A 26163-nucleotide genomic window follows, 5' to 3' on the forward strand; every position below is an offset into this window, starting at 1 on the left:
TTTTCCATTTTCCTGGTACCCTCATTATAGGTGGTGATAAATCTAGGTTGGTTCATTGTACCCGCTTGTGATTTAATTACTGTATTATGTATTTTGGTCCCCAGCATTTCAGTGTTTTCCTCATTACTGGTTTTATTACCGATAATTGACACTCTATCCTTGTTTAATGCTTTATCCTTAGCTTGCTGTATAATTTCATGATTATACCCTTTCTCTAAAAACTTATTCTCTAATACAAGGGCTTCTGATTCGAAGTCAGCTGAATGTGTACAATTTCTTTTAATACGTAGAAATTGGCTGTATGGGACATTATTAATCCAGCTTTTCTTATGAGCACTCTTTGCTTGTATAAAGCTGTTGCGATCAGTTGTCTTACGGTAGTTTTTCACTGCAATCTTACCTGCGCTATCTTTAAACAATACTAGGTCTAAAAATTCTATTTGGATTTTTGAATATGACTTGGTGAATGTTAAATTATAATTGTTTTGATTAATGAAACTCATAAAATGTTCTATTTGATCTACCTCTCCCTTCCAAAGGATGATTATAACATCTATATACCTTCCATAACATAGTATGTTGTTGATAAAGGGGTTGTTTTCCCAGATAAATTCATTTTCAAATGCATTGACATATAGGTTAGCATATGATGGGGCAAATGTGGTCCCCATCGCTGTGCCCCTAGTTTGGAGATAAAATTGTTTTTCAAATATAAAATAATTATGATATAAAATAAAATTAATACTATCTACAAGGAATTCTATATGTTTATGTGGAATCTGCCATTTCATCAATTCTTCCTGAATTTTCTGGACACCTAATTTATGTGGGATACATGTGTAGAGGGCTGATATATCACATGTTAGCCATACCATGTTGTCTTCCCATGGAATGCCCTCAAATCTTTTAATTACCTCCGTCGTGTCTTTTAAGTAAGCTCTCGTGTTTTTTACTACCGGTTGTAAGTAAAAATCGACATATTTAGATAAACTATCACAGATAGATCCGATGCCGGATACTATCGGCCTTCCCGGTGGATTAACAGGGTCTTTGTGAACTTTGGGTAAATGATATATGATAGATACGTTGGGTTGTGGCGTGAAGATAAATTTGTATTCTTCACTATTCAATATGCCATCTGATTTAGCTTTATTTAGCATTTTATTAAGTTCTTTATTATATATTTCTGTTGGGTCACTGGAAAGAACCTTATAAGTTTCTGTATCATTCAGAAGATTATATGCCTCCTGTATATATACCTCCCTTTTCTGGATAACAATGCCCCCGCCCTTGTCAGCGGGGCGTATTATTATCTCATCATTGTCTGCCAGCTTCTTAAGGGATTTTCTTTCTTGTATTGTTAAATTGTCATTGTACTTATTAACAAAACTAGCTTCCTTCTTGAATTGTTCCTCTAGATCTTGCTGAACTAGTTTGGTGAACATGGATAACTGTTCACCTTGGGACCCTATTGGGTTAAAAGATGATTTGGCCTTAAATGTGGAATGGTATATTTCAGGCTCAGTTTCGTGTAAGGACAAATTTAATGCATCTATATAATCATTTGTACCGATATGTGAGATATCTGCCTGGATGGAAATAGAGTCAGTTGTATTGGGATATAAAGTGTTGTTCAGGTTTTCTAAGTCCTTTAAAATATTCAAAGTACCTAGATCACCTGATTCGATGTGATTATAATTTGGTACATCCCTATTTAGAGGATTTTTTAAAAAGTATCTTTTGAGTGTGAGCTTTCTAACGTATTTGTGTAGATCCACATACATTTCAAATTTATTAGGTCTTGATTTAGGTGCAAAATTCAGACCCTTCTGTAAGAGCTTAATGTCGTTATGATCTAGATCAATGTTCGCTAGATTAAAGATGTCTTTTTTAGCTTGACTCATTCTTTTCTTATTCTTCCTGTTTGTCTGAAGCTGTTTTCCTGCTCTATTTCCTCTTGTTCTCTTTCTAGAGACCTTTTTCTCTGTCTTGTCCTGTCTTGCTGGGGTTCTGGTGGTTCCTGGTTCCGATTGGTCCCTATCCCTAAAAAATTATTCTCAGAATTATCTTTTGGTCTTGCACCTTTTTTCTCCCAGGTAGATGTATGGTGATTTTTGTTTTGAGCTGGTTGTTCATGACTATTATAAGCATAATTATTATGAGTATTCATGGGATCGTTACCACTATAGCTATCATTACCCCTATAACTATCTCTCCTCCTCCATTGTAGATTTTGATTGGGATTTCTCTGATAGCCATTATAATCATTATTTGTATTTATGTTTGTATTATAATTGTTATGATAAATCCTTCTCTGACTATTATGACCAGTGTGCATACCAGAATTGTGATTGTCCTGATATGACCTCCCTTGATAGGTCCCTTGTTTATAGTGAACCATTGGTGATTGATTGCTAAAATGATAAGATTTATTATCTTTAGTGAAGTTCTGTCCTTGTTTACCAGTTTTATAGTTAGCAGATCTATAGTTGTTACCAGTTTCATTATTTCTAGAGTTATTGTTAGCTTTGAGGTTATCTAAATTATTAGTGGGGGGTATTGATTCTTTATTTAGTTTTTTATAGGAATATACTTTGTTTTCTTTGTAATCATCTAGGTCTCTTCTGAGTTTTTTCTGTTTTGTTTGTTGTAACTCCCTATCTAATTGGCTAACCCTGAATTGTATGCTCTTATTACGATTGATCCATTTTTCTATGTTTTTATAAGGTTGAATTTTTGTAACTATTTCATCTAGTTCTGTTTTAAGTTTGTTTAGTCTAGATTCCCTATATTTGATGAGAATCTTAATATATTTATTAGAGCATTCCTGTGATGCAGCTTCCCATTCAGTGATATATTCTATCTCATCTAGATCAAATGCCGGTTGTTTGAATATTCTGAGCCCTCTCGGTACTGGGTTCAAAAAGGAAGAGCGCTCTTTTCAACATATCTGTTTTTTAAATCCCTCTTGAAGAAGCCTGGCCGCTGACCGGGGGAAACGCGTCAGGGTATTGAACTGACAATTCAGGCTGGAAAAAGGGTCCTGGTATCCTGCACTCACAACAGCCACAGGTCTTGCTGACACGATATCCGGATTCACCTGTCAGTCATATCCAGTGCAGCAGCGCTCGGCAATCACAACAAGCCGGCTGTGAGAAGCAACAAGAACTGTACCACCAATGATCTACCTAATTGCAGCACACTTATTTTAATCTTGTAAGTGCATATATATTTGTGTATTATACTGTGTCATTAAACGCTTTCACTTGAGTCCTGCCTTTTGCGCCATTTCTTTTCTCTCCACATATACTTGTTCCTGCATACGAAGCCCTGGTTTGGGAATACCAGGCTGGATTAAAGGCAGCAAGGTTTGGACACAGTGATTTCCCTGGAATTAAAGGGATCGTAGAAACCAACTATTTGGAAATATTTTTGGAAAATACTGACAAACACCCCTGAGCACAGGAAGTTTTATTGCACTCACTTCCATTAAAGGTACTGTCCCTCTTTATCATTTGATCAAATTGCAATATTGCAACCGTTTTTTCAACAAGAAGGACATAATTGCAAATATATATTCATTTCAACATTTTTTCTAGGTATAGCGCATTTTATTACTATTGTTGTTTTTTACCACTGCCTGTAAAACCTTTCTCCCAAAAACAGTCTCCGAAGAAGCAAAAGTATCAAATTTATAGAATTTTGAAAAGGTATGAAGCGAAGACCAAGTCGCCACCTTGCAAATCTGTTCAACAGAAGCCTCATTTTTAAAGGCCCAAGTGGAAGCCAAAGCTCTAGTAGAATGAGCTGTAATCCTTTCAGGAGGCTGCTGGCCAGCAGTCTCATAAGCTAAGCGTATTATACTCCTTAGCCAAAAAGAAAGAGAAGTTGCCAAAGCCTTTTGGCCTCTCCTCTGTCCAGAGTAGACAACAAACAATGCAGATGTTTGACGAAAATCTTTAGTAGCTTGTAAATAATACTTTAAAGCACGAACCACGTCAAGATTGTGTAATACACATTCCTTCTTTGAAGAAGGATTAGGACACAATGATGGAACAACAATCTCCTGATTGATATTCTTATTAGATACCACCTTAGGTAAAAAACCAGGTTTGGTACGCAGAACTACCTTATCTGCATGGAAGATCAGATAAGGAGAATCACATTGTAAGGCAGATAACTCGGAAACTCTATGAGCCGAGGAAATAGCTACCAAAAAAAGAACTTTCCAAGATAAAAGTTTGATATCTATGGAATGAAGAGGTTCAAACGGAACCCCCTGAAGAACTTTAAGAACCAAATTTAAGCTCCAAAGTGGAGCAACAGGTTTAAACACAGGCTTGATTCTAACTAAAGCCTGACAGAATGCCTGAACGTCTGGAACATCCGCCAGACGCTTGTGCAAAAGAATAGACAGCGCAGAAATCTGTCCCTTTAGGGACCAGCTGACAATCCTTTCTCCAATCCTTCTTGGAGAAAAGATAATATCCTGGGAATCCTGACCTTCACTATATACAGATAAGTCCTGAGACAGCGCTCATTTAGCCAGACACAAACGTAAAATGTCAAAAGCCTACAATGGGGGTATCACAGTATAAACATCCTGAATGCTGATGTAACACAGTACCTTGGGGGCTCCCGTCGCCAACCGCAACTTCTCTCTGTACCCTCCTGGTCTCAATCAGTTCCCAAGTGAGTGTGACAATCTCCTCCCCTTGGCTTCTTCGTCACTACCAAAGTGACCAATGTAACGGCTCCAAACACAGCAACCACAGAGGTGCTCCCCGCAAACCGCCTGCAGGCCTCCGCAAGTCTGCAAAATCACCAGCAGCCACAAGAGAAAAAAAAGCGAGTCGGGCCACAGGTAAAAAGATAATACTTAGCTTTTATTGCCATACAAAATATAAAAACACTCTCAATGCATAAAAACAAAAGAGCTAGGACAGCAGCGGTCTGACATGTTTCAGCTTCTCTGCCTTACTCATAATCCTGACCTTACTCCATGAGTAGCCCTTGGATTCACACCAATAAAGATATTTACGCCATATCTTATGATAGATTTTCCTGGTGACAGGCTTTCGTGCCTGAATTAAGCTATCAATGACTGACTCGGAGAAACCACGCTTTGATAAAATCAAGCGTTCAATCTCCAGGCAGTCAGCCTCAGAGAAGTTAGATTTGGATGGTTGAAAGGACCTTGAAGTAGAAGGTCCTGTCTCAACGGCAGAGTCCATGGTGGAAAGGATGACATGTCCACCAGATCTGCATACCAAGTCCTGCGTGGCCACGCAGGCGCTATCAAGATCACCGATGCTCTCTCCTGCTTGATTTTGGCAATCAGACGAGGGAGCAGAGGAAACAGTGGAAACACATAAGCCAGGTTGAAGGACCAAGGCGCTGCTAGAGCATCTATCAGCGTTGCCTTGGGGTCCCTGGACCTGGATCCGTAACAAGGAAGCTTGGCGTTCTGGCGAGACGCCATGAGATCCAGTTCTGGTTTGCCCCAAGAATGAATCAATTGTGCAAACACCTCCGGATGGAGTTCCCACTCCCCCGGATGAAAAGTCTGTCGACTTAGAAAATCCGCCTCCCAGTTCTCTATACCTGGGATATGGATAGCTGATAGGTGGCAAGAGTGAACCTCTGCCAAGCGAATTATCTTTGAGACTTCTAACATCGCTAGGGAACTCCTTGTTCCCCCTTGATGGTTGATGTAAGCCACAGTCGTGATGTTGTCCGACTGAAATCTGATGAACCTCATCGTCGCTGAGGCCAAGCCTGAAGAGCATTGAATATCGCTCTCAGTTCCAGAATGTTTATTGGAAGGAGTGTCTCCTCCTGAGTCCACGATCCCTGAGCCTTCAGGGAGTTCCAGACTGCCCCCCAGCCTAGAAGGCTGGCATCAGTCGTTACAATTGTCCAATCTGGCCTGCGAAAGGTCATACCTTTGGACAGATGGACCCGAGATAGCCACCAGAGAAGAGAATCCCTGGTCTCTTGATCCAGATTTAGTAGAGGGGACAAATCTGTGTAATCCCCATTCCACTGACTGAGCATGCAGAGTTGCAGCGGTCTGAGATGTAGGCGTGCAAACGGCACTATGTCCATTGCCGCTACCATTAAGCCGATTACTTCCATACACTTAGCCACCGAAGGGCGAGAAGTGGAATAAAGAACACGGCAGGAATTTAGAAGCTTTGATAACCTGGACTCTGTCAGGTAAATCCTCTTTTCTACAGAATCTATTAGAGTTCCCAGAAAGGAGACTCTTGTGAGAGGGGATAGAGAACTCTTTTCTTCGTTCACCTTCCAGCCATGCGACCTCAGAAATGCCAGAACTATGTCCGTATGAGACCTGTCAATTTAGAAATTTGACGCCTGTATCAGGATGTCGTCTAAATAAGGGGCCACTGCTATGCCCCGCGGTCTTAGGACCACCAGAAGTGACCCCAGAACCTTCGTAAAGATTCTTGGGGCTGTAGCTAATCCAAAGGGAAGAGCTACAAACTGGTAATGCCTGTCTAGGAAGGCAAACCTGAGAAACCGATGATGATCTTTGTGTATCGGAATGTGAAGATAAGCATCCTTTAAATCCACTGTAGTCATATATTGACCCTCCTGGATCATAGGTAGGATGGTACGAATAGTCTCCATCTTGAATGATGGAACTCTGAGGAATTTGTTTAAGATTTTGAGATCTAAAATTGGTCTGAAGGTTCCCTCTCTTTTGGGAACCACAAACAGATTTGAGTAAAATCCCTGTCCCTGTTCCTCTTTTGGAACTGGATGGATCACTCCCATAACTAGGAGGTCTTGAACACAGTGTAAGAATGCCTCTCTCTTTATCTGGTTTGCAGATAATTGTGAAAGGTGAAATCTCCCTTTTGGAGGGGAAGCTTTGAAGTCCAGAAGATATCCTGGGATATAATTTCCAACGCCCAGGGATCCTGGACATCTCTTGCCCAAGCCTGGGCGAAGAGTGAAAGTCTGCCCCCTACTAGATCCGTTACCGGATAGGGGGCCAATCCTTCATGCTGTCTTAGAGGCAGCAGCAGGCTTTTTCGCCTGCTTGCCTTTGTTCCAGGTCTGGTTAGGTTTCCAGACCGACTTGGACTGAGCAAAAGTTCCCTCTTGTTTTGCATTAGAGGAAGTTGATGCCGCACTCGCCTTGAAGTTTCGAAAGGCACGAAAATTAGTCTGTCTGGCCTTTGATTTGGACCTATCCTGAGGAAGGGCATGACCTTTTCCTCCAGTGATATCAGAAATGATCTCCTTCAAACCAGGCCCGAATAGGGTTTGCCCCTTGAAGGGAATGTTAAGCAGCTTAGACTTTGAAGTAACGTCAGCTGACCATGATTTAAGCCATAGCACCCTGCGCGCCTGAATAGCAAAACCAGAATTCTTAGCCGTTAGTTTAGTCAAATGAACAATGGCATCAGAAACAAAAGAATTGGCTAGCTTAAGTGCTCTAAGCTTGTCAAGTATGTCATCCAATGGGGTCTCCACCTGTAAAGCCTCTTCCAGAGACTCAAACCAGAAAGCCGCAGCAGCAGTGACTGGGCCAATGCATGCAAGGGGCTGTAGAATAAAACCTTGTTGAATAAACATTTTCTTAAGGTAACCCTCTAACTTTTTATCCATTGGATCTGAGAAAGCACAACTGTCCTCGACAGGGATAGTAGTACGCTTAGCTAGGGTAGAAACTGCTCCCTCCACCTTAGGAACTGTCTGCCATAAGTCCCGTGTGGTGGCATCTATTGGAAACATTTTCTTAAAAATAGGAGGGGGAGAGAACGGCACACCTGGTCTTTCCCATTCCTTAGTAATAATTTCTGTAAACCTTTTAGGTATTGGAAAAACATCAGTGCACACCGGCACTGCATAGTATTTGTCCAATCTACACAATTTTTCTGGCACTGCAATTGTATCACAGTCATTCAGAGCAGCTAAAACCTCCCTGAGCAACACACGGAGGTGTTCAAGCTTAAATTTAAATGTAGACATATCAGAATCAGGTTGAATCTTTCTTTCATGTAATTAACAAGAGTCCATGAGCTAGTGACGTATGGGATATACATTCCTACCAGGAGGGGCAAAGTTTCCCAAACCTTAAAATGCCTATAAATACACCCCTCACCACACCCACAAATCAGTTTTACAAACTTTGCCTCCAAGGGAGGTGGTGAAGTAAGTTTGTGCTAGATTCTACGTTGATATGCGCTCCGCAGCAAGTTGGAGCCCGGTTTTCCTCTCAGCGTGCAGTGAATGTCAGAGGGATGTGAGGAGAGTATTGCCTATTGAATGCAGTGATCTCCTTCTACGGGGTCTATTTCATAAGGTTCTCTGTTATCGGTCGTAGAGATTCATCTCTTACCTCCCTTTTCAGATCGACGATATACTCTTATATTTACCATTTCCTCTACTGATTCTCGTTTCAGTACTGGTTTGGCTTTCTACAAACATGTAGATGAGTGTCCTGGGGTAAGTAAGTCTTATTTTTTGTGACACTCTAAGCTATGGTTGGGCACTTTATTTATAAAGTTCTAAATATATGTATTCAAACATTTATTTGCCTTGACTCAGAATGTTCAACTTTCCTTATTTCCAGACAGTCAGTTTCATATTTGGGATTATGCTTTAATTATCATATTTTTCTTACCTCAAAAATTTGACTTTTTTCCCTGTGGGCTGTTAGGCTCGCGGGGGCTGAAAATGCTTCATTTTATTGCGTCATTCTTGGCGCGGACTTTTTTGGCGCAAAAATTCATTTCCGTTTCCGGCGTCATACGTGTCGCCGGAAGTTGCATCATTTTTTTGACGTTATTTTGCGCCAAAAATGTCGGCGTTCCGGATGTGGCGTCATTTTTGGCGCCAAAAGCATTTAGGCGCCAAATAATGTGGGCGTCTTATTTGGCGCCAAAAAATATGGGCGTCGCTTTTGTCTCCACATTATTTCGGTCTCATTTTTCATTTGCTTCTGGTTGCTAGAAGCTTGATGTTTGGCATTTTTTTCCCATTCCTGAAACTGTCTTATAAGGAATTTGATCTATTTTGCTTTATATGTTGTTTTTTCTCTTACATATTGCAAGATGTCTCACGTTGCATCTGAGCCAGAAGATACTACAGGAAAACCTCTGCCTGCTGGATCTACCAAAGCTAAGTGTATCTGCTGTAAACTTTTGGTAGCTATTCCTCCAGCTGTTGTTTGTATTAAATGTCATGACAAACTTGTTAATGCAGATAATATTTCCTTTAGTGATGTACCATTGCCTGTTGCAGTTCCCTCAACATCTAAGGTGCAGAATGTTCCTGATAACATAAGAGATTTTGTTTCTGAATCCATAAAGAAGGCTTTGTCTGTTATTTCTCCTTCTAGTAAACGTAAAAAGTCTTTTAAATCTTCTCTCTCTACAGATGAATTTTTAAATGAACACCATCATTCTGATTCTTTGGACTCTTCTGGTTCAGAGGATTCTGTCTCAGAGATTGATGCTGATAAATCTTCATATTTATTTAAGATGGAATTTATTCGCTCTTTACTTAAAGAAGTACTAATTGCTTTAGAAATAGAGGATTCTAGTCCTCTTGATACTAATTCTATACGTTTGGATAAGGTTTTTAAAGCTCCTGCGGTTATTCCAGAAGTCTTTCCTGTTCCTAATGCTATTTCTGCAGTAATTGCTAAGGAATGGGATAGATTGGGTAATTCATTTACTCCTTCTAAACGTTTTAAGCAATTATATCCTGTTCCGCCTGACAGATTAGAATTTTGGGACAAAATCCCTAAAGTTGATGGGGCTATTTCTACCCTTGCTAAACGTACTACCATTCCTACATCAGATGGTACCTCGTTTAAGGATCCTTTAGATAGAAAAATTGAATCTTTTCTAAGAAAAGCTTATCTATGTTCAGGTAATCTTCTTAGACCTGCTATATCATTGGCTGATGTTGCTGCAGCTTCAACTTTTTGGTTGGAAACTCTAGCGCAACAAGTAACAAATCGTGATTCTCATGATATTATTATTCTTCTCCAGCATGCTAATAATTTCATCTGTGATGCCATTTTTGATATTATTAGAGTTGATGTTAGATTTATGTCTCTGGCTATCTTAGCCAGAAGAGCTTTATGGCTTAAGACTTGGAATGCTGATATGGCTTCTAAATCAACTCTACTTTCCATTTCTTTCCAGGGAAACAAATTATTTGGTTCTCAGTTGGATTCTATTATTTCAACTGTTACTGGTGGGAAAGGAACTTTTTTACCACAGGATAAAAAGTCTAAAGGTAAAAACAGGGCTAACAATCGTTTTCGTTCCTTTCGTTTCAACAAAGAACAAAAGCCTGATCCTTCGTCCTCAGGAGCAGTTTCAGTTTGGAAACCATCCCCAGTCTGGAATAAATCCAAGCCTGCTAGAAAGGCAAAGCCTGCTTCTAAGTTCACATGAAGGTACGGCCCTCATTCCAGTTCAGCTGGTAGGGGGCAGGTTACGTTTTTTCAAAGAAATTTGGATCAGTTCTGTTCACAATCTTTGGATTCAGAACATTGTTTCAGAAGGGTACAGAATTGGTTTCAAGATGAGACCTCCTGCAAAGAGATTTTTTCTTTCCCATGTCCCAGTAAATCCAGTGAAAGCTCAAGCATTTCTGAATTGTGTTTCAGATCTAGAGTTGGCTGGAGTAATTATGCCAGTTCCAGTTCCGGAACAGGGGATGGGGTTTTATTCAAATCTCTTCATTGTACCAAAGAAGGAGAATTCCTTCAGACCAGTTCTGGATCTAAAATTATTGAATCGTTATGTAAGGATACCAACGTTCAAGATGGTAACTGTAAGGACTATATTGCCTTTTGTTCAGCAAGGGAATTATATGTCCACAATAGATTTACAGGATGCATATCTGCATATTCCGATTCATCCAGATCATTATCAGTTCCTGAGATTCTCTTTTCTAGACAAGCATTACCAATTTGTGGCTCTACCGTTTGGCCTTGCTACAGCTCCAAGAATTTTCACAAAGATTCTCGGTGCCCTTCTGTCTGTAATCAGAGAACAGGGTATTGTGGTATTTCCTTATTTGGACGATATCTTGGTACTTGCTCCGTCTTTACATTTAGCAGAGTCTCATACGAATCGACTTGTGTTGTTTCTTCAAGATCATGGTTGGAGGATCAATTTACCAAAAAGTTCTTTGATTCCTCAAACAAGGGTAACCTTTCTGGGTTTCCAGATAGATTCAGTGTCCATGACTTTGTCTTTAACAGACAAGAGACGTCTAAAATTGATTACAGCCTGTCGAAACCTTCAGTCTCAATCATTCCCTTCGGTAGCCTTATGCATGGAAATTCTAGGTCTTATGACTGCTGCATCGGACGCGATCCCCTTTGCTCGTTTTCACATGCGACCTCTTCAGCTCTGTATGCTGAACCAATGGTGCAGGGATTACACGAAGATATATCAATTAATATCTTTAAAACCGATTGTTCGGCACTCTCTGACGTGGTGGACAGATCACCATCGTTTAATTCAGGGGGCTTCTTTTGTTCTTCCGACCTGGACTGTAATTTCAACAGATGCAAGTCTCACAGGTTGGGGAGCTGTGTGGGGATCTCTGACGGCACAAGGAGTTTGGGAATCTCAGGAGGTGAGATTACCGATCAATATCTTGGAACTCCGTGCAGTTTTCAGAGCTCTTCAGTTTTGGCCTCTTCTGAAGAGAGAATCGTTCATTTGTTTTCAGACAGACAATGTCACAACTGTGGCATACATCAATCATCAAGGAGGGACTCACAGTCCTCTGGCTATGAAAGAAGTATCTCGAATTTTGGTTTGGGCGGAATCCAGCTCCTGTCTAATCTCTGCGGTTCATATCCCAGGTGTAGACAATTGGGAAGCGGATTATCTCAGTCGCCAAACGTTGCATCCGGGCGAATGGTCTCTTCACCCAGAGGTATTTCTTCAGATTGTTCAAATGTGGGGGCTCCCAGAGATAGATCTGATGGCCTCTCATCTAAACAAGAAACTTCCCAGGTATCTGTCCAGATCCCGGGATCCTCAGGCGGAGGCAGTGGATGCATTATCACTTCCTTGGAAGTATCATCCTGCCTATATCTTTCCGCCTCTAGTTCTTCTTCCAAGAGTAATCTCCAAGATTCTGAGGGAATGCTCGTTTGTTCTGCTAATAGCTCCGGCATGGCCTCACAGGTTTTGGTATGCGGATCTTGTCCGGATGGCATCTTGCCAACCATGGACTCTTCCGTTAAGACCAGACCTTCTGTCTCAAGGTCCTTTTTTCCATCCGGATCTGAAATCCTTAAATTTAAAGGTATGGAGATTGAACGCTTGATTCTTGGTCATAGAGGTTTCTCTGACTCCGTGATTAATACTATGTTACAGGCTCGTAAATCTGTATCTCGAGAGATATATTATAGAGTCTGGAAGACTTATATTTCTTGGTGTCTTTCTCATCATTTTTCTTGGCATTCTTTTAGAATACCGAGAATTTTACAGTTTCTTCAGGATGGTTTAGATAAGGGTTTGTCCGCGAGTTCTTTGAAAGGACAAATCTCCGCTCTTTCTGTTCTTTTTCACAGAAAGATTGCTATTCTTCCTGATATTCATTGTTTTGTACAAGCTTTGGTTCGTATAAAACCTGTCATTAAGTCAATTTCTCCTCCATGGAGTTTGAATTTGGTTTTGGGAGCTCTTCAAGCTCCTCCGTTTGAACCTATGCATTCATTGGACATTAAATTACTTTCTTGGAAAGTTTTGTTCCTTTTGGCCATCTCTTCTGCTAGAAGAGTTTCTGAATTATCTGCTCTTTCGTGTGAGTCTCCTTTTCTGATTTTTCATCAGGATAAGGCGGTGTTGCGAACTTCTTTTGAATTTTTACCTAAAGTTGTGAATTCCAACAACATTAGTAGAGAAATTGTGGTTCCTTCATTATGTCCTAATCCTAAGAATTCTAAGGAGAAATCATTGCATTCTTTGGATGTTGTTAGAGCTTTGAAATATTATGTTGAAGCTACGAAATCTTTCCGTAAGACTTCTAGTCTATTTGTTATCTTTTCCGGTTCTAGGAAAGGCCAGAAAGCTTCTGCCATTTCTTTGGCATCTTGGTTGAAATCTTTAATTCATCTTGCCTATGTTGAGTCGGGTAAAATTCCGCCTCAAAGAATTACAGCTCATTCTACTAGGTCAGTTTCTACTTCCTGGGCGTTTAGGAATGAAGCTTCGGTTGACCAGATCTGCAAAGCAGCAACTTGGTCCTCTTTGCATACTTTTACTAAATTCTACCATTTTGATGTATTTTCTTCTTCTGAAGCAGTTTTTGGTAGAAAAGTTCTTCAGGCAGCGGTTTCAGTTTGAATCTTCTGCTTATGTTTTTTGTTAAACTTTATTTTGGGTGTGGATTATTTTCAGCAGGAATTGGCTGTCTTTATTTTATCCCTCCCTCTCTAGTGACTCTTGTGTGGAAAGATCCACATCTTGGGTAGTCATTATCCCATACGTCACTAGCTCATGGACTCTTGTTAATTACATGAAAGAAAACATAATTTATGTAAGAACTTACCTGATAAATTCATTTCTTTCATATTAACAAGAGTCCATGAGGCCCACCCTTTTTTGTGGTGGTTATGATTTTTTTGTATAAAGCACAATTATTCCAATTCCTTATTTTATATGCTTCGCACTTTTTTTCTTATCACCCCACTTCTTGGCTATTCGTTAAACTGATTTGTGGGTGTGGTGAGGGGTGTATTTATAGGCATTTTAAGGTTTGGGAAACTTTGCCCCTCCTGGTAGGAATGTATATCCCATACGTCACTAGCTCATGGACTCTTGTTAATATGAAAGAAATGAATTTATCAGGTAAGTTCTTACATAAATTATGTTTTTTCCCTGAGTCAGAAACATCACCCACAGAAAGAAGCTCTCCTTCCTCAGCTTCTGTATATTGTGAGGGAGTATCAGACATAGCTCTTAAAGCGTCAGTATGCTCTGTATTTCTACTAACTCCAGAGCTGTCTCGCTTTCCTCTAAACCCAGGTAGTCTGGATAATACCGCTGACAGGGTATTATCCATGACCGCCGCCATGTCTTGTAAAGTAAACGCTATGGGCGCACTTGATGTACTTGGCACCATTAGAGCCTGAGTCCCTTGAGCGGGAGTCAAAGGGTCTGACACGTGGGGCGAGTTAGTCGGCATAACTTCCCCCTCGTCAGATTCCTCTGGTGATACATTTTTTAAAGACAGAATATGATCTTTATTACTTAAAGTGAAATCAGTACATTTGGTACACATTCTAAGAGGGGGTGCCACCATGGCTTCTAAACATAATGAACAAGGAGTTTCCTCTATGTCAGACATGTTTAAACAGACTAGCAATGAGACCAGCAAGCTTGGAAAACACTTTAAATCAAGATAACAAGCAAAAAATAAAAACAGTACTGTGCCTTTAAGAGAAACAAATTTTGTCAGATTTGAAAAACAGTGAAAAAAAGCAGTAAATCAAACGAAATTTTTACAGTGTGTATAATAAGCTAACAGAGCATTGCACCCACTTGCAAATGGATGATTAACCCCTTAGTTCAAAAAACGGATCAAAAAAACGATAGACGTTTTTTAACAGCACACCAAACTGCCACAGCCTTGCTGTGGGCCTACCTTCCTCAACAAACGATTTTGGAAAGCCTAAGAGCCCTTGAGAGAGGTCCTATAGCATTCAGGGAACTCCTGGAGGAAGCTGGATGTCTCAGTCTGTAAAAGTTACTGCGCAAAAAAGCTCTAAATTAGGCCCCTCCCACTCATAGTAACACAGTGGAAAGCCTCAGGAAACTGTTTCTAGGCAAATTTATGCCAGCCATGTGGAAAAAAAACTAGGCCCCAATAAAGTTTTATCACCAAAGTATATATAAAAACGTTTAAACATGGCAGCAAACGTTTTATATTGCAAATCTATAAGAGTATTACCTCAGAAAGTAAGCATGATACCAGTCGCTATTAAATCACTGTATTCAGGCTTACCTTACATAAATCTGGTATCAGCAGCATTTTCTAGTATGCCATTCCCCTGCTGAAGTTACCTCTCTCTTCAGTCATGTGTGAGAACAGCAATAGATCTTAGTTACAACCTGCAAAGATCATAGAAATCACAGGCAGATTCTTCTTCTATTTTCTGCCTGGGACAAAATAGTACAACTCCGGTACCATTTAAAAATAATAAACTTTTGATTGAAGAAAAAAGACAACTACGTTATACCACTTCTCTCTTACTACCTCCATGCTTGTTGAGAGTTGCAAAAGAATGACTGGGTATGGCAGTTAGGGGAGGAGCTATAGAGCAGCTCTGCTGTGGGTGATCCTCTTGTAACTTCCTGTTGGGAAGGAGAATATCCCACAAGTAATGGATGATCCGTGGACTGTATACACCTTACAAGAGAAATCTGTTTTTGGATATGTCAATAATGTGTTACGCTGTAATTTTGTTTTATTTTCTTACATATTCTATGAATAAAGAAATATTTTTTATTTTTTTTAAATAACTAAATTCAGTTTCAGAGCAGCAATCCATTACTGGTCTGTGCATTAAGAGCTGTTGAGCCAATGAAGAGAGGTATATGTGCATAGCCACCAATCACATCTATGTTCACCTCTGGAGCAAAAGTGCACTGCTGCTCCTGAGCTGATTTTAAAGAGACACTCAAGTCAAAATAGACTTTTATGATTAAGATAGAGCATGCAGTTTTAAGACACTTTCCAATTTACTTACATTATCAAATTTTGCAGTGTCTTTTGATATTTACATTTTCTGGGGAACAAGATTCGTGTGGGCATGAGCACAAGCTCACAGGGTTTATGTATACTAATTTGTGATTGGCTGTTGTCTGTCACATGATACAAGGAGCCGGAAATTGGGAGAAAAAATAAAAAATGTCAGGAAAAAAAATCTACTGTTTATTTGAAATTCAAGTAAGTGTTATTGCATTGTCTTCTAATTATGTACTTGTTAATTATGTAATTCTACTGCATCGAGTGGTTTGACCCGCTGTAGCTGGCATGCATATGTGTGTTTGATTTGATTGCAGAGTCCTTGACACATGTAAGCTTTTACTTTTGGCAGAAGAAAAGAGGAAGGTTAGCACACATTTTATCACTATTGTTTTGAAGTACTATGGTGCTTGTTGGGGAGCTGGATAAAATAGCAAACATTTTACTTTCAGCTTCACTTTGATGTATCAGTGTTTCTCAACCTCAGGCCTCAAGTACCCCCAACAGGCCAGGTTTTCATGATAGCTGAACTATAGCACAGGAGAAATAATCAGCTGATCAGTAACCATGGTTACTAACCTGCTCTCACCCATCTGATTATTTTACCTGTGCTCTAGTTCAGATATAATGAAAACCTGGCCTGTTAGGGGTACTTGAGGACAGCGGTTGAGAAACACTGATGTAGAGCAACCTCCTGGACATAACCAATATCACCATAATAAAGCATGCATATTCTACTAACCTTTCCAGCATGTTTAAAGGAAGTTCAAATCATATACTGGGAACATTTCAAACATGTTTTAGTAACATAAAACATGCATAGGAATAGGGTTATATCATTTAAATATAAAAATGTGCTCCTCAGGGATACATTGCTTGATACACATAAAGGTGAATAAAGATTGGTTAATGTCACTGCACATTTATATAGCTTTCTAATGCAAATTGTAAAAAATGTAGCCTCTTACTTTTGGAAACATAGAATGCAAAAAAAATATGTTAAAACCAGATATAATGGTGTTTGCATCTTAATACTAACCATTTGTAAATTGCTTCTTTTTGAAAGAAACAGTATTGACCATGTCCCACTCTGCTTCATAACTGTTCTGATGCTCTGGCCCACGGACAATTCTTTCATTTGGAGACTGTGTCCACTCTACAACAGAGCTTGAATCCTGGAAAAAATTAACGGAGTTAAAGTGTTGTAAGAAAACATAATTTATGCTTACCTGATAAATTTATTTCTCTTGTGGTGTATCCAGTCCACGGATCATCCATTACTTGTGGGATATTCTCATTCCCAACAGGAAGTTGCAAGAGGACACCCACAGCAGAGCTGTTATATAGCTCCTCCCCTAACTGCCATATTCAGTCATTCGACCGAAAACAAGCCGAGAAAGGAGAAACCATAGGGTGCAGTGGTGACTGTAGTTTAAAGTTAAAAATGACCTTTAAATTAAAATGACAGGACGGGCCGTGGACTGGATACACCACAAGAGAAATAAATTTATCAGGTAAGCATAAATTATGTTTTCTCTTGTAAGGTGTATCCAGTCCACGGATCATCCATTACTTGTGGGATACCAATACCAAAGCTAAAGTACATGGATGAAGGGAGGGACAAGGCAGGTACTTAAACGGAAGGTATGACTGCCTGTAAAACCCTTCTCCCAAAAATAGCCTCCGAAGAAGCAAAAGTATCAAATTTGTAGAATTTTGAAAAAGTATGAAGCGAAGACCAAGTCGCCGCCTTCCAAATCTGTTCAACAGAAGCCTCATTTTTAAAGGCCCAAGTGGAAGCCACAGCTCTAGTAGAATGAGCTGTAATCCTTTCAGGAGGCTGCTGGCCAGCAGTCTCATAGGCTAAGCGGATTATGCTTCTTAGCCAAAAACAAAGAGAGGTTGGCGAAGCCTTTTGACCTCTCCTCTGTCCAGAGTAGACAACAAACAAAGCAGATGGTTGACGAAAATCTTTAGTAGCTTGTAAGTAAAACTTTAAAGCACGAACCACGTCCAGATTGTGTAATAGACGTTCCTTCTTTGAAGAAGGATTAGGACACAAGGATGGAACAACAATCAATCTCTTGATTGATATTCTTGTTAGATACCACCTTAGGTAAAAACCCAGGTTTGGTACGCAGGACTATCTTATCCGCATGGAAGATCAGATAAGGAGAATCACATTGTAAAGCAGATAACTCGGAGACTCTACGAGCTGAGGAAATAGCTACCAAAAAAAGAACTTTCCAAGATAAAAGTTTGATATCTATGGAATGAAGAGATTCAAACGGAACTCCTTGAAGAACCTTAAGAACCAGATTTAAGCTCCATGGCGGAGCAACAGGTTTAAACACAGGCTTGATTCTAACTAAAGCCTGACAAAATGCCTGAACGTCTGGAACATCTGCCAGACGCTTGTGCAAAAGAATAGACAGGGCAGAAATCTGTCCCTTTAAGGAACTAGCTGACAATCCTTTTTCCAAACCTTCTTGTAGAAAGGATAATATACTGGGAATCCTGACCTTACTCCATGAGTAACCCTTAGATTCACACCAATAAAGATATTTATGCCATATCTTATGGTAAATTTTCCTGGTGACAGGCTTTCGTGCCTGTATTAAGGTATCAATGACTGACTCGGAGAAGCCACGCTTTGATAAAATCAAGCGTTCAATCTCCAGGCAGTCAGTCTCAGAGAAATTAGATTTGGATGATTGAAAGGCCCTTGTAGTAGAAGGTCCTGTCTTAACGGCAGAGTCCAAGGTGGAAAGGATGACATGTCCATCAGATCTGCATACCAGGTCCTGCGTGGCCACGCAGGCGCTATCAAAATCACCGATGCTCTCTCCTGCTTGATCTTGGCAATCAGTCGAGGGAGCAGAGGAAACGGTGGAAACACATAAGCCAGGTTGAAAGACCAAGGCGCTGCTAGAGCATCTATCAGCGTCGCCTCGGGATCCCTGGACCTGGATCCGTAACAAGGAAGCTTGGCATTCTGGCGAGATGCCATGAGATCCAGTTCTGTTTGCCCCAACGATGAATCAATTGAGCAAACACATCCGGATGGAGTTCCCACTCCCCCGGATGAAAAGTCTGACGACTTAGAAAATCCGCCTCCCAGTTCTCTACACCTGGGATATGGATAGCTGATAGGTGGCAAGAGTGAACCTCTGCCCAGCGAATTATCTTTGAGACTTCTAACATCGCCAGGGAACTCCTTGTTCCCCCTTGATGGTTGATGTAAGCCACAGTCGTGATATTGTCCGACTGAAATCTGATGAACCTCATTGTTGCTAATTGAGGCCAAGCCTGAAGAGCATTGAATATGGCTCTCAGTTCCAGAATATTTATTGGAAGGAGTGTCTCCTCCTGAGTCCACGATCCCTGAGCCTTCAGGGAGTTCCAGACTGCACCCCAACCTAGAAGGCTGGCATCTGTCGTTACAATTGTCCAATCTGGCCTGCGAAAGGTCATACCTTTGGACAGATGGACCCGAGATAGCCACCAGAGAAGAGAATCCCTGGTCTCTTGATCCAGATTTAGTAGAGGGGACAAATCTGTGTAATCCCCATTCCACTGACTGAGCATGCAGAGTTGCAGCGGTCTGAGATGTCGGCGTGCAAACGGCACAATGTCCATTGCCGCTACCATTAAGCCGATTACTTCCATGCACTGAGCCACCGAAGGGCGCGGAATGGAATGAAGAACACGGCAGGAATTTAGAAGCTTTGATAACCTGGACTCCGTCAGGTAAATTTTCATTTCCACAGAATCTATCAGAGTCCCTAGGAAGGAAACTCTTGTGAGTGGGGATAGAGAACTCTTTTCTTCGTTCACTTTCCACCCATGCGACCTCAGAAATGCCAGTACTATGTCCGTATGAGACTTGGCAATTTGGAAGTTTGACGCCTGTATCAGGATGTCATCTAAATAAGGGGCCACTGCTATGCCCCGCGGCCTTAGGACTGCCTGAAGCGACCCCAGAACCTTCGTAAAAATTCTTGGGGCTGTAGCTAATCCAAAGGGAAGAGCTACAAACTGGTAATGCCTGTCTAGAAAGGCAAACCTGAGAAACCGATGATGATCTTTGTGTATCGGAATGTGAAGATAAGCATCCTTTAAATCCACTGTAGTCATATATTGACCCTCCTGGATCATAGGTAGGATGGTACGAATAGTTTCCATCTTGAATGATGGAACTCTGAGGAATTTGTTTAAGATCTTTAGATCCCAAATTGGTCTGAAGGTTCCCTCTTTTTTGGGAACCACAAACAGATTTGAGTAAAATCCCTGTCCCTGTTCCTCCCTTGGAACTGGATGGATCACTCACATAACTAGGAGGTCTTGTACACAGTGTAAGAATGCCTCTCTCTTTATCTGGTTTGCAGATAATTGTGAAAGGTGAAATCTCCCTTTTGGGGGGGAAGCTTTGAAGTCCAGAAGATATCCCTGGGATATAATTTTCAACGCCCAGGGATCCTGGACATCTCTTGCCCACGCCTGGGCGAAGAGTGAAAGTCTGCCCCCTACTAGATCCGTTACCGGATAGGGGGCCGTTCCTTCATGCTGTCTTAGAGGCTTTTTGGCCTGCTTACCTTTGTTCCAGGTCTGGTTAGGTCTCCAGACCGTCTTCGACTGAGCAAAAGTTCCCTCTTGTTTTGCAATAGAGGAAGTTGATGCCGCACCTGCCTTGAAGTTTTTGAAAGGCACGAAAATTAGACTGTTTGGCCCTTGATTTGGACCTATCCTGAGGAAGGGCATGACCTTTTCCTCCAGTGATATCAGCAATAATCTCCTTCAAACCAGGCCCGAATAGGGTCTGCCCCTTGAAGGGAATGTTAAGCAGCTTAGACTTTGAAGTAACGTCAGCTGACCATGATTTAAGCCATAGCGCCCTGCGCGCCTGGATAGCAAAACCAGAATTCTTAGCCGTTAGTTTAGTCAAATGAACAATGGCATCAGAAACAAAAGAATTGGCTAGCTTAAGTGCTCTAAGCTTGTCAAGTATGTCATCCAATGGAGTCGCTACCTGTAAAGCCTCTTCCAGAGACTCAAACCAGAACGCCGCAGCAGCAGTGACAGGCGCAATGCATGCAAGGGGCTGTAGGATAAAACCTTGTTGAATAAACATTTTCTTAAGGTAACCCTCTAACTTTTTATCCATTGGATCTAAAAAAGCACAACTGTCCTCGACAGGGATAGTAGTACGCTTTGCTAAAGTAGAAACTGCTCCCTCCATCTTAGGGACTGTCTGCCATAAGTCTCGTGTGGTGGCGTCTATTGGAAACATTTTTCTTAAAATAGGAGGGGGAGAGAACGGCACACCTGGTCTATCCCATTCCTTATTAATAATTTCTGTAAACCTTTTAGGTATTGGAAAAACATCAGTACACACCGGCACTGCATAGTATTTATCCAGTCTATACAATTTCTCTGGCACTGCAATTGTATCACAGTCATTCAGAGCAGCTAAAACCTCCCTGAGCAACACGCGGAGGTGTTCAAGCTTAAATTTAAATGTAGAAATATCAGAATCAGGTTGCATCATCTTCCCTGAGTCAGAAACATCACCCACAGACTGAAGCTCTCCTTCCTCAGCTTCTGCATATTGTGAGACAGTATCAGACATGGTTCTTAAAGTGTCAGTATGCTCTGTATTTCGTCTAACCCCAGAGCTATCTCGCTTTCCTCTAAATTCAGGTAGTCTGGATAATACCGCTGACAGTGTATTATCCATGACTGCCGCCATGTCTTGTAAAGTAAACGCTATGGGCGCCCTAGATGTACTTGGCGCCATTTGAGCGTGAGTCCCTTGAGCGGGAGTCGAAAGATCCGACACGTGGGGAGAGTTAGTCTGCATAACTTCCCCCTCGTCAGATTCCTCTGGTGATAAATTTTTTAAAGACAGAATATGATCTTTATTGCTTAAAGTGAAATCAGAACATTTGGTACACATTCAAAGAGGGGGTTCCACCATGGCTTTTAAACATAATGAACAAGGAGTTTCCTCTATGTCAGACATGTTTGTACAGACTAGCAATGAGACTAGCAAGCTTGGAAAACACTTTAAATCAAGTTAACAAGCAAATATAAGAAACGGTACTGTGCCTTTAAGAGAAACAAATTTTGTCAGAATTTGAAAAACAGTGAAAAACATAATTTATGCTTACCTGATAAATTCCTTTCTTCTGTAGTGTGATCAGTCCACGGGTCATCATTACTTCTGGGATATTACTCCTCCCCAACAGGAAGTGCAAGAGGATTCACCCAGCAGAGCTGCATATAGCTCCTCCCCTCTACGTCACTCCCAGTCATTCGACCAAGGACCAACGAGAAAGGAGAAACCAAGGGTGTAGTGGTGACTGGAGTATAATTTAAAAAATATTTACCTGCCTTAAAAAACAGGGCGGGCCGTGGACTGATCACACTACAGAAGAAAGGAATTTATCAGGTAAGCATAAATTATGTTTTCTTCTGTTAAGTGTGATCAGTCCACGGGTCATCATTACTTCTGGGATACCAATACCAAAGCAAAAGTAAACGGATGACGGGAGGGATAGGCAGGCTCTTTATACAGAAGGAACCACTGCCTGAAGAACCTTTCTCCCAAAAATAGCCTCCGAGGAAGCAAAAGTGTCAAATTTGTAAAATTTGGAAAAAGTATGAAGCGAAGACCAAGTTGCAGCCTTGCAAATCTGTTCAACAGAGGCCTCATTCTTAAAGGCCCAAGTGGAAGCCACAGCTCTAGTAGAATGAGCTGTAATTCTTTCAGGAGGCTGCTGTCCAGCAGTCTCATAGGCTAAACGAATTATGCTACGAAGCCAAAAAGAAAGAGAGGTAGCAGAAGCCTTTTGACCTCTCCTCTGACCAGAGTAAACGACAAACAGGGAAGACGTTTGTCGAAATTCCTTAGTTGCTTGTAAGTAAAACTTTAGGGCACGAACTACATCCAGATTGTGCAGAAGACGTTCCTTCTTCGAAGAAGGATTTGGACACAAAGAAGGAACAACAATCTCTTGATTGATATTCCTGTTAGTGACTACCTTAGGTAAGAACCCAGGTTTAGTGCGCAGAACTACCTTATCCGAATGAAAAATCAAATAAGGAGAATCACAATGTAAGGCTGATAACTCAGAGACTCTTCGAGCCGAGGAAATAGCCATTAAAAATAGAACTTTCCAAGATAACAACTTTATATCAATGGAATGGAGGGGTTCAAACGGAACACCCTGTAAAACGTTAAGAACAAGGTTTAAACTCCAAGGCGGAGCAACAGTTTTAAACACAGGCTTAATCCTGGCCAAAGCCTGACAAAAAGCCTGAACGTCTGGCACTTCTGACAGACGTTTGTGTAACAGAATGGACAGAGCTGAGATCTGTCCCTTTAATGAACTAGCAGATAAACCCTTTTCTAAACCTTCTTGTAGAAAAGACAATATCCTAGGAATCCTAACCTTACTCCAAGAGTAACCTTTGGATTCACACCAATATAGGTATTTACGCCATATCTTATGGTAAATCTTTCTGGTAACAGGCTTCCTAGCCTGTATTAAGGTGTCAATAACTGACTCAGAAAACCCACGTCTTGATAAAATCAAACGTTCAATTTCCAAGCAGTCAGCTTCAGAGAAGTTAGATTTTGATGTTTGAAAGGACCCTGTATCAGGAGATCCTGTTTCAGAGGTAGAGACCAAGGTGGACAGGATGACATGTCCACCAGGTCTGCATACCAAGTCCTGCGTGGCCATGCAGGTGCTATTAGAATCACTGATGCTCTCTCCTGTTTGATTCTGGCAATCAATCGAGGAAGCATCGGGAAGGGTGGAAACACATAAGCCATCGTGAAGTCCCAAGGTGCTGTCAGGGCATCTATTAGGACTGCTCCTGGATCCCTGGATCTGGACCCGTAACGAGGAAGCTTGGCGTTCTGTCGAGACGCCATGAGATCTATCTCTGGTTTGCCCCAACGTCGAAGTATTTGGGCAAAGACCTCCGGATAAAGTTCCCACTCCCCCGGATGAAAAGTCTGACGACTTAAGAAATCCGCCTCCCAGTTCTCCACTCCCGGGATGTGGACTGCTGACAGGTGGCAAGAGTGAGACTCTGCCCAGCGAACTATCTTTGATACTTCCATCATTGCTAGGGAGCTCCTTGTCCCTCCCTGATGGTTGATGTAAGCTACAGTCGTGATGTTGTCCGACTGAAACCTGATGAATCCCCGAGTTGTCAACTGGGGCCAAGCCAGGAGGGCATTGAGAACTGCTCTCAATTCCAGAATGTTTATTGGCAGGAGACTCTCCTCCTGACTCCATTGTCCCTGAGCCTTCAGAGAATTCCAGACGGCACCCCAACCTAGAAGGCTGGCGTCTGTTGTTACAATTGTCCAGTCTGGTCTGCTGAATGGCATCCCCCTGGACAGATGTGGCCGAGAAAGCCACCATAGAAGAGAATCTCTGGTCTCTTGATCCAGATTCAGAGAAGGGGACAAGTCTGAGTAATCCCCATTCCACTGACTTAGCATGCATAGTTGCAGTGGTCTGAGGTGTAAGCGAGCAAATGGCACTATGTCCATTGCCGCTACCATTAAGCCGATTACCTCCATGCATTGAGCCACTGAGGGGTGTTGAATGGAATGAAGGGTGCGGCAAGCACTTTGAAGTCTTGTTAACCTGTCCTCTGTCAGGTAAATCTTCATTTCTACAGAATCTATAAGAGTCCCCAGGAAGGAAACTCTTGTGAGTGGAACGAGTGAACTTTTCTTTTCGTTCACCTTCCATCCATGTGACCTTAGAAAAGCCAGTACTAACTCTGTATGAGACTTGGCAGTTTGAAAGCTTGAAGCTTGTATCAGAATGTCGTCTAGGTACGGAGCTACCGAAATTCCCCGCGGTCTTAGTACCGCCAGAAGAGCACCTAGAACCTTTGTGAAGATTCTTGGAGCTGTAGCCAATCCGAATGGAAGAGCTACAAACTGGTAAGGCAAACCTTAGATACCGGTAATGATCTTTGTGAATCGGTATGTGAAGGTAAGCATCCTTTAAATCCACTGTGGTCATGTACTGACCTTCTTGGATCATGGGTAAAATTGTCCGAATAGTCTCCATTTTGAATGATGGAACTCTTAGGAATTTGTTTAGGATCTTTAAATCCAGGATTGGTCTGAAAGTTCCCTCTTTTTTGGGAACCACAAACAGATTTGAGTAAAACCCCTGTCCCTGTTCCGACCGTGGAACTGGATGGATTACTCCCATTAACAATAGTTCTTGTATGCAGCGTAGAAACGCTTCTTTCTTTGTTTGGTTTGTTGACAACCTTGACAGATGAAATCTCTCTCTTGGAGGAGAGTATTTGAAGTCCAGAAGGTATCCCTGAGATATTATCTCTAGCGCCCAGGGATCCTGGACATCTCTTGCCCAAGCCTGGGCGAAGAGAGAAAGTCTGCCCCCCACTAGATCCGATCCCGGATCGGGGGCCCTCAATTCATGCTGTTTTAGGGGCAGCAGCAGGTTTCCTGGCCTGCTTGCCCTTGTTCCAGGACTGGTTAGGTCTCCAGCCTTGTCTGTAGCGAGTACCAGATCCTTCTTGTTTTGGAGCAGTGGAAGTTGATGCTGCTCCTGCTTTGAAATTCCGAAAGGAACGAAAATTAGACTGTCTAGCCTTAGATTTGGCTTTGTCTTGAGGCAGGGCGTGGCCCTTACCTCCTGTAATGTCAGCGATAATTTCTTTCAAACCGGGCCCAAATAAGGTCTGTCCCTTGAAAGGTATATTAAGTAATTTGGACTTAGAAGTTACATCAGCTGACCAGGATTTTAGCCACAGTGCTCTACGCGCCTGAATGGCGAATCCTGAATTCTTAGCCGTAAGTTTAGTTAAATGTACTACGGCCTCCGAAATGAATGAATTAGCTAGTTTAAGGACTCTAAGCCTGTCCGTAATGTCGTCCAGAGTAGCTGAACTAATGTTCTCTTCCAGAGACTCAATCCAGAATGCCGCTGCAGCCGTGACCGGCGCAATGCATGCAAGGGGTTGCAATATAAAACCTTGTTGAACAAACATTTTCTTAAGGTAACCCTCTAATTTTTTATCCATTGGATCTGAATAAGCACAGCTATCCTCCACCGGGATAGTGGTACGCTTAGCTAAAGTAGAAACTGCTCCCTCCACCTTAGGGACCGTTTGCCATAAGTCCCGTGTGGTGGCGTCTATTGGAAACATTTTTCTAAATATCGGAGGGGGTGAGAACGGCACACCGGGTCTATCCCACTCCTTAGTAACAATTTCAGTAAGTCTCTTAGGTATAGGAAAAACATCAGTACTCGCCGGTACCGCAAAATATTTATCCAACCTACACATTTTCTCTGGTATTGCAACTGTGTTACAATCATTCAGAGCCGC

At 41.6% G+C, this 26163-nt stretch overlaps 1 protein-coding gene across 1 annotated transcript in view; it reads right to left on the reverse strand.

The window, feature by feature from the left end:
* TBC1D15 (TBC1 domain family member 15) overlaps positions 1–26163 on the reverse strand; it is a 903088-nt gene that overhangs the window by 775521 nt on the left and 101404 nt on the right. The window contains exon 4 of the mRNA XM_053719215.1: positions 16808–16943. Within this exon, the coding sequence (XP_053575190.1) occupies positions 16808–16943 (136 nt within the window). The remainder of the gene's footprint in view (positions 1–16807; positions 16944–26163) is intronic.

The sequence above is a fragment of the Bombina bombina genome, chromosome 6 (genome assembly GCF_027579735.1).
Source record: "Bombina bombina isolate aBomBom1 chromosome 6, aBomBom1.pri, whole genome shotgun sequence".
Classification (NCBI taxonomy): Eukaryota; Metazoa; Chordata; class Amphibia; order Anura; family Bombinatoridae; genus Bombina; species Bombina bombina.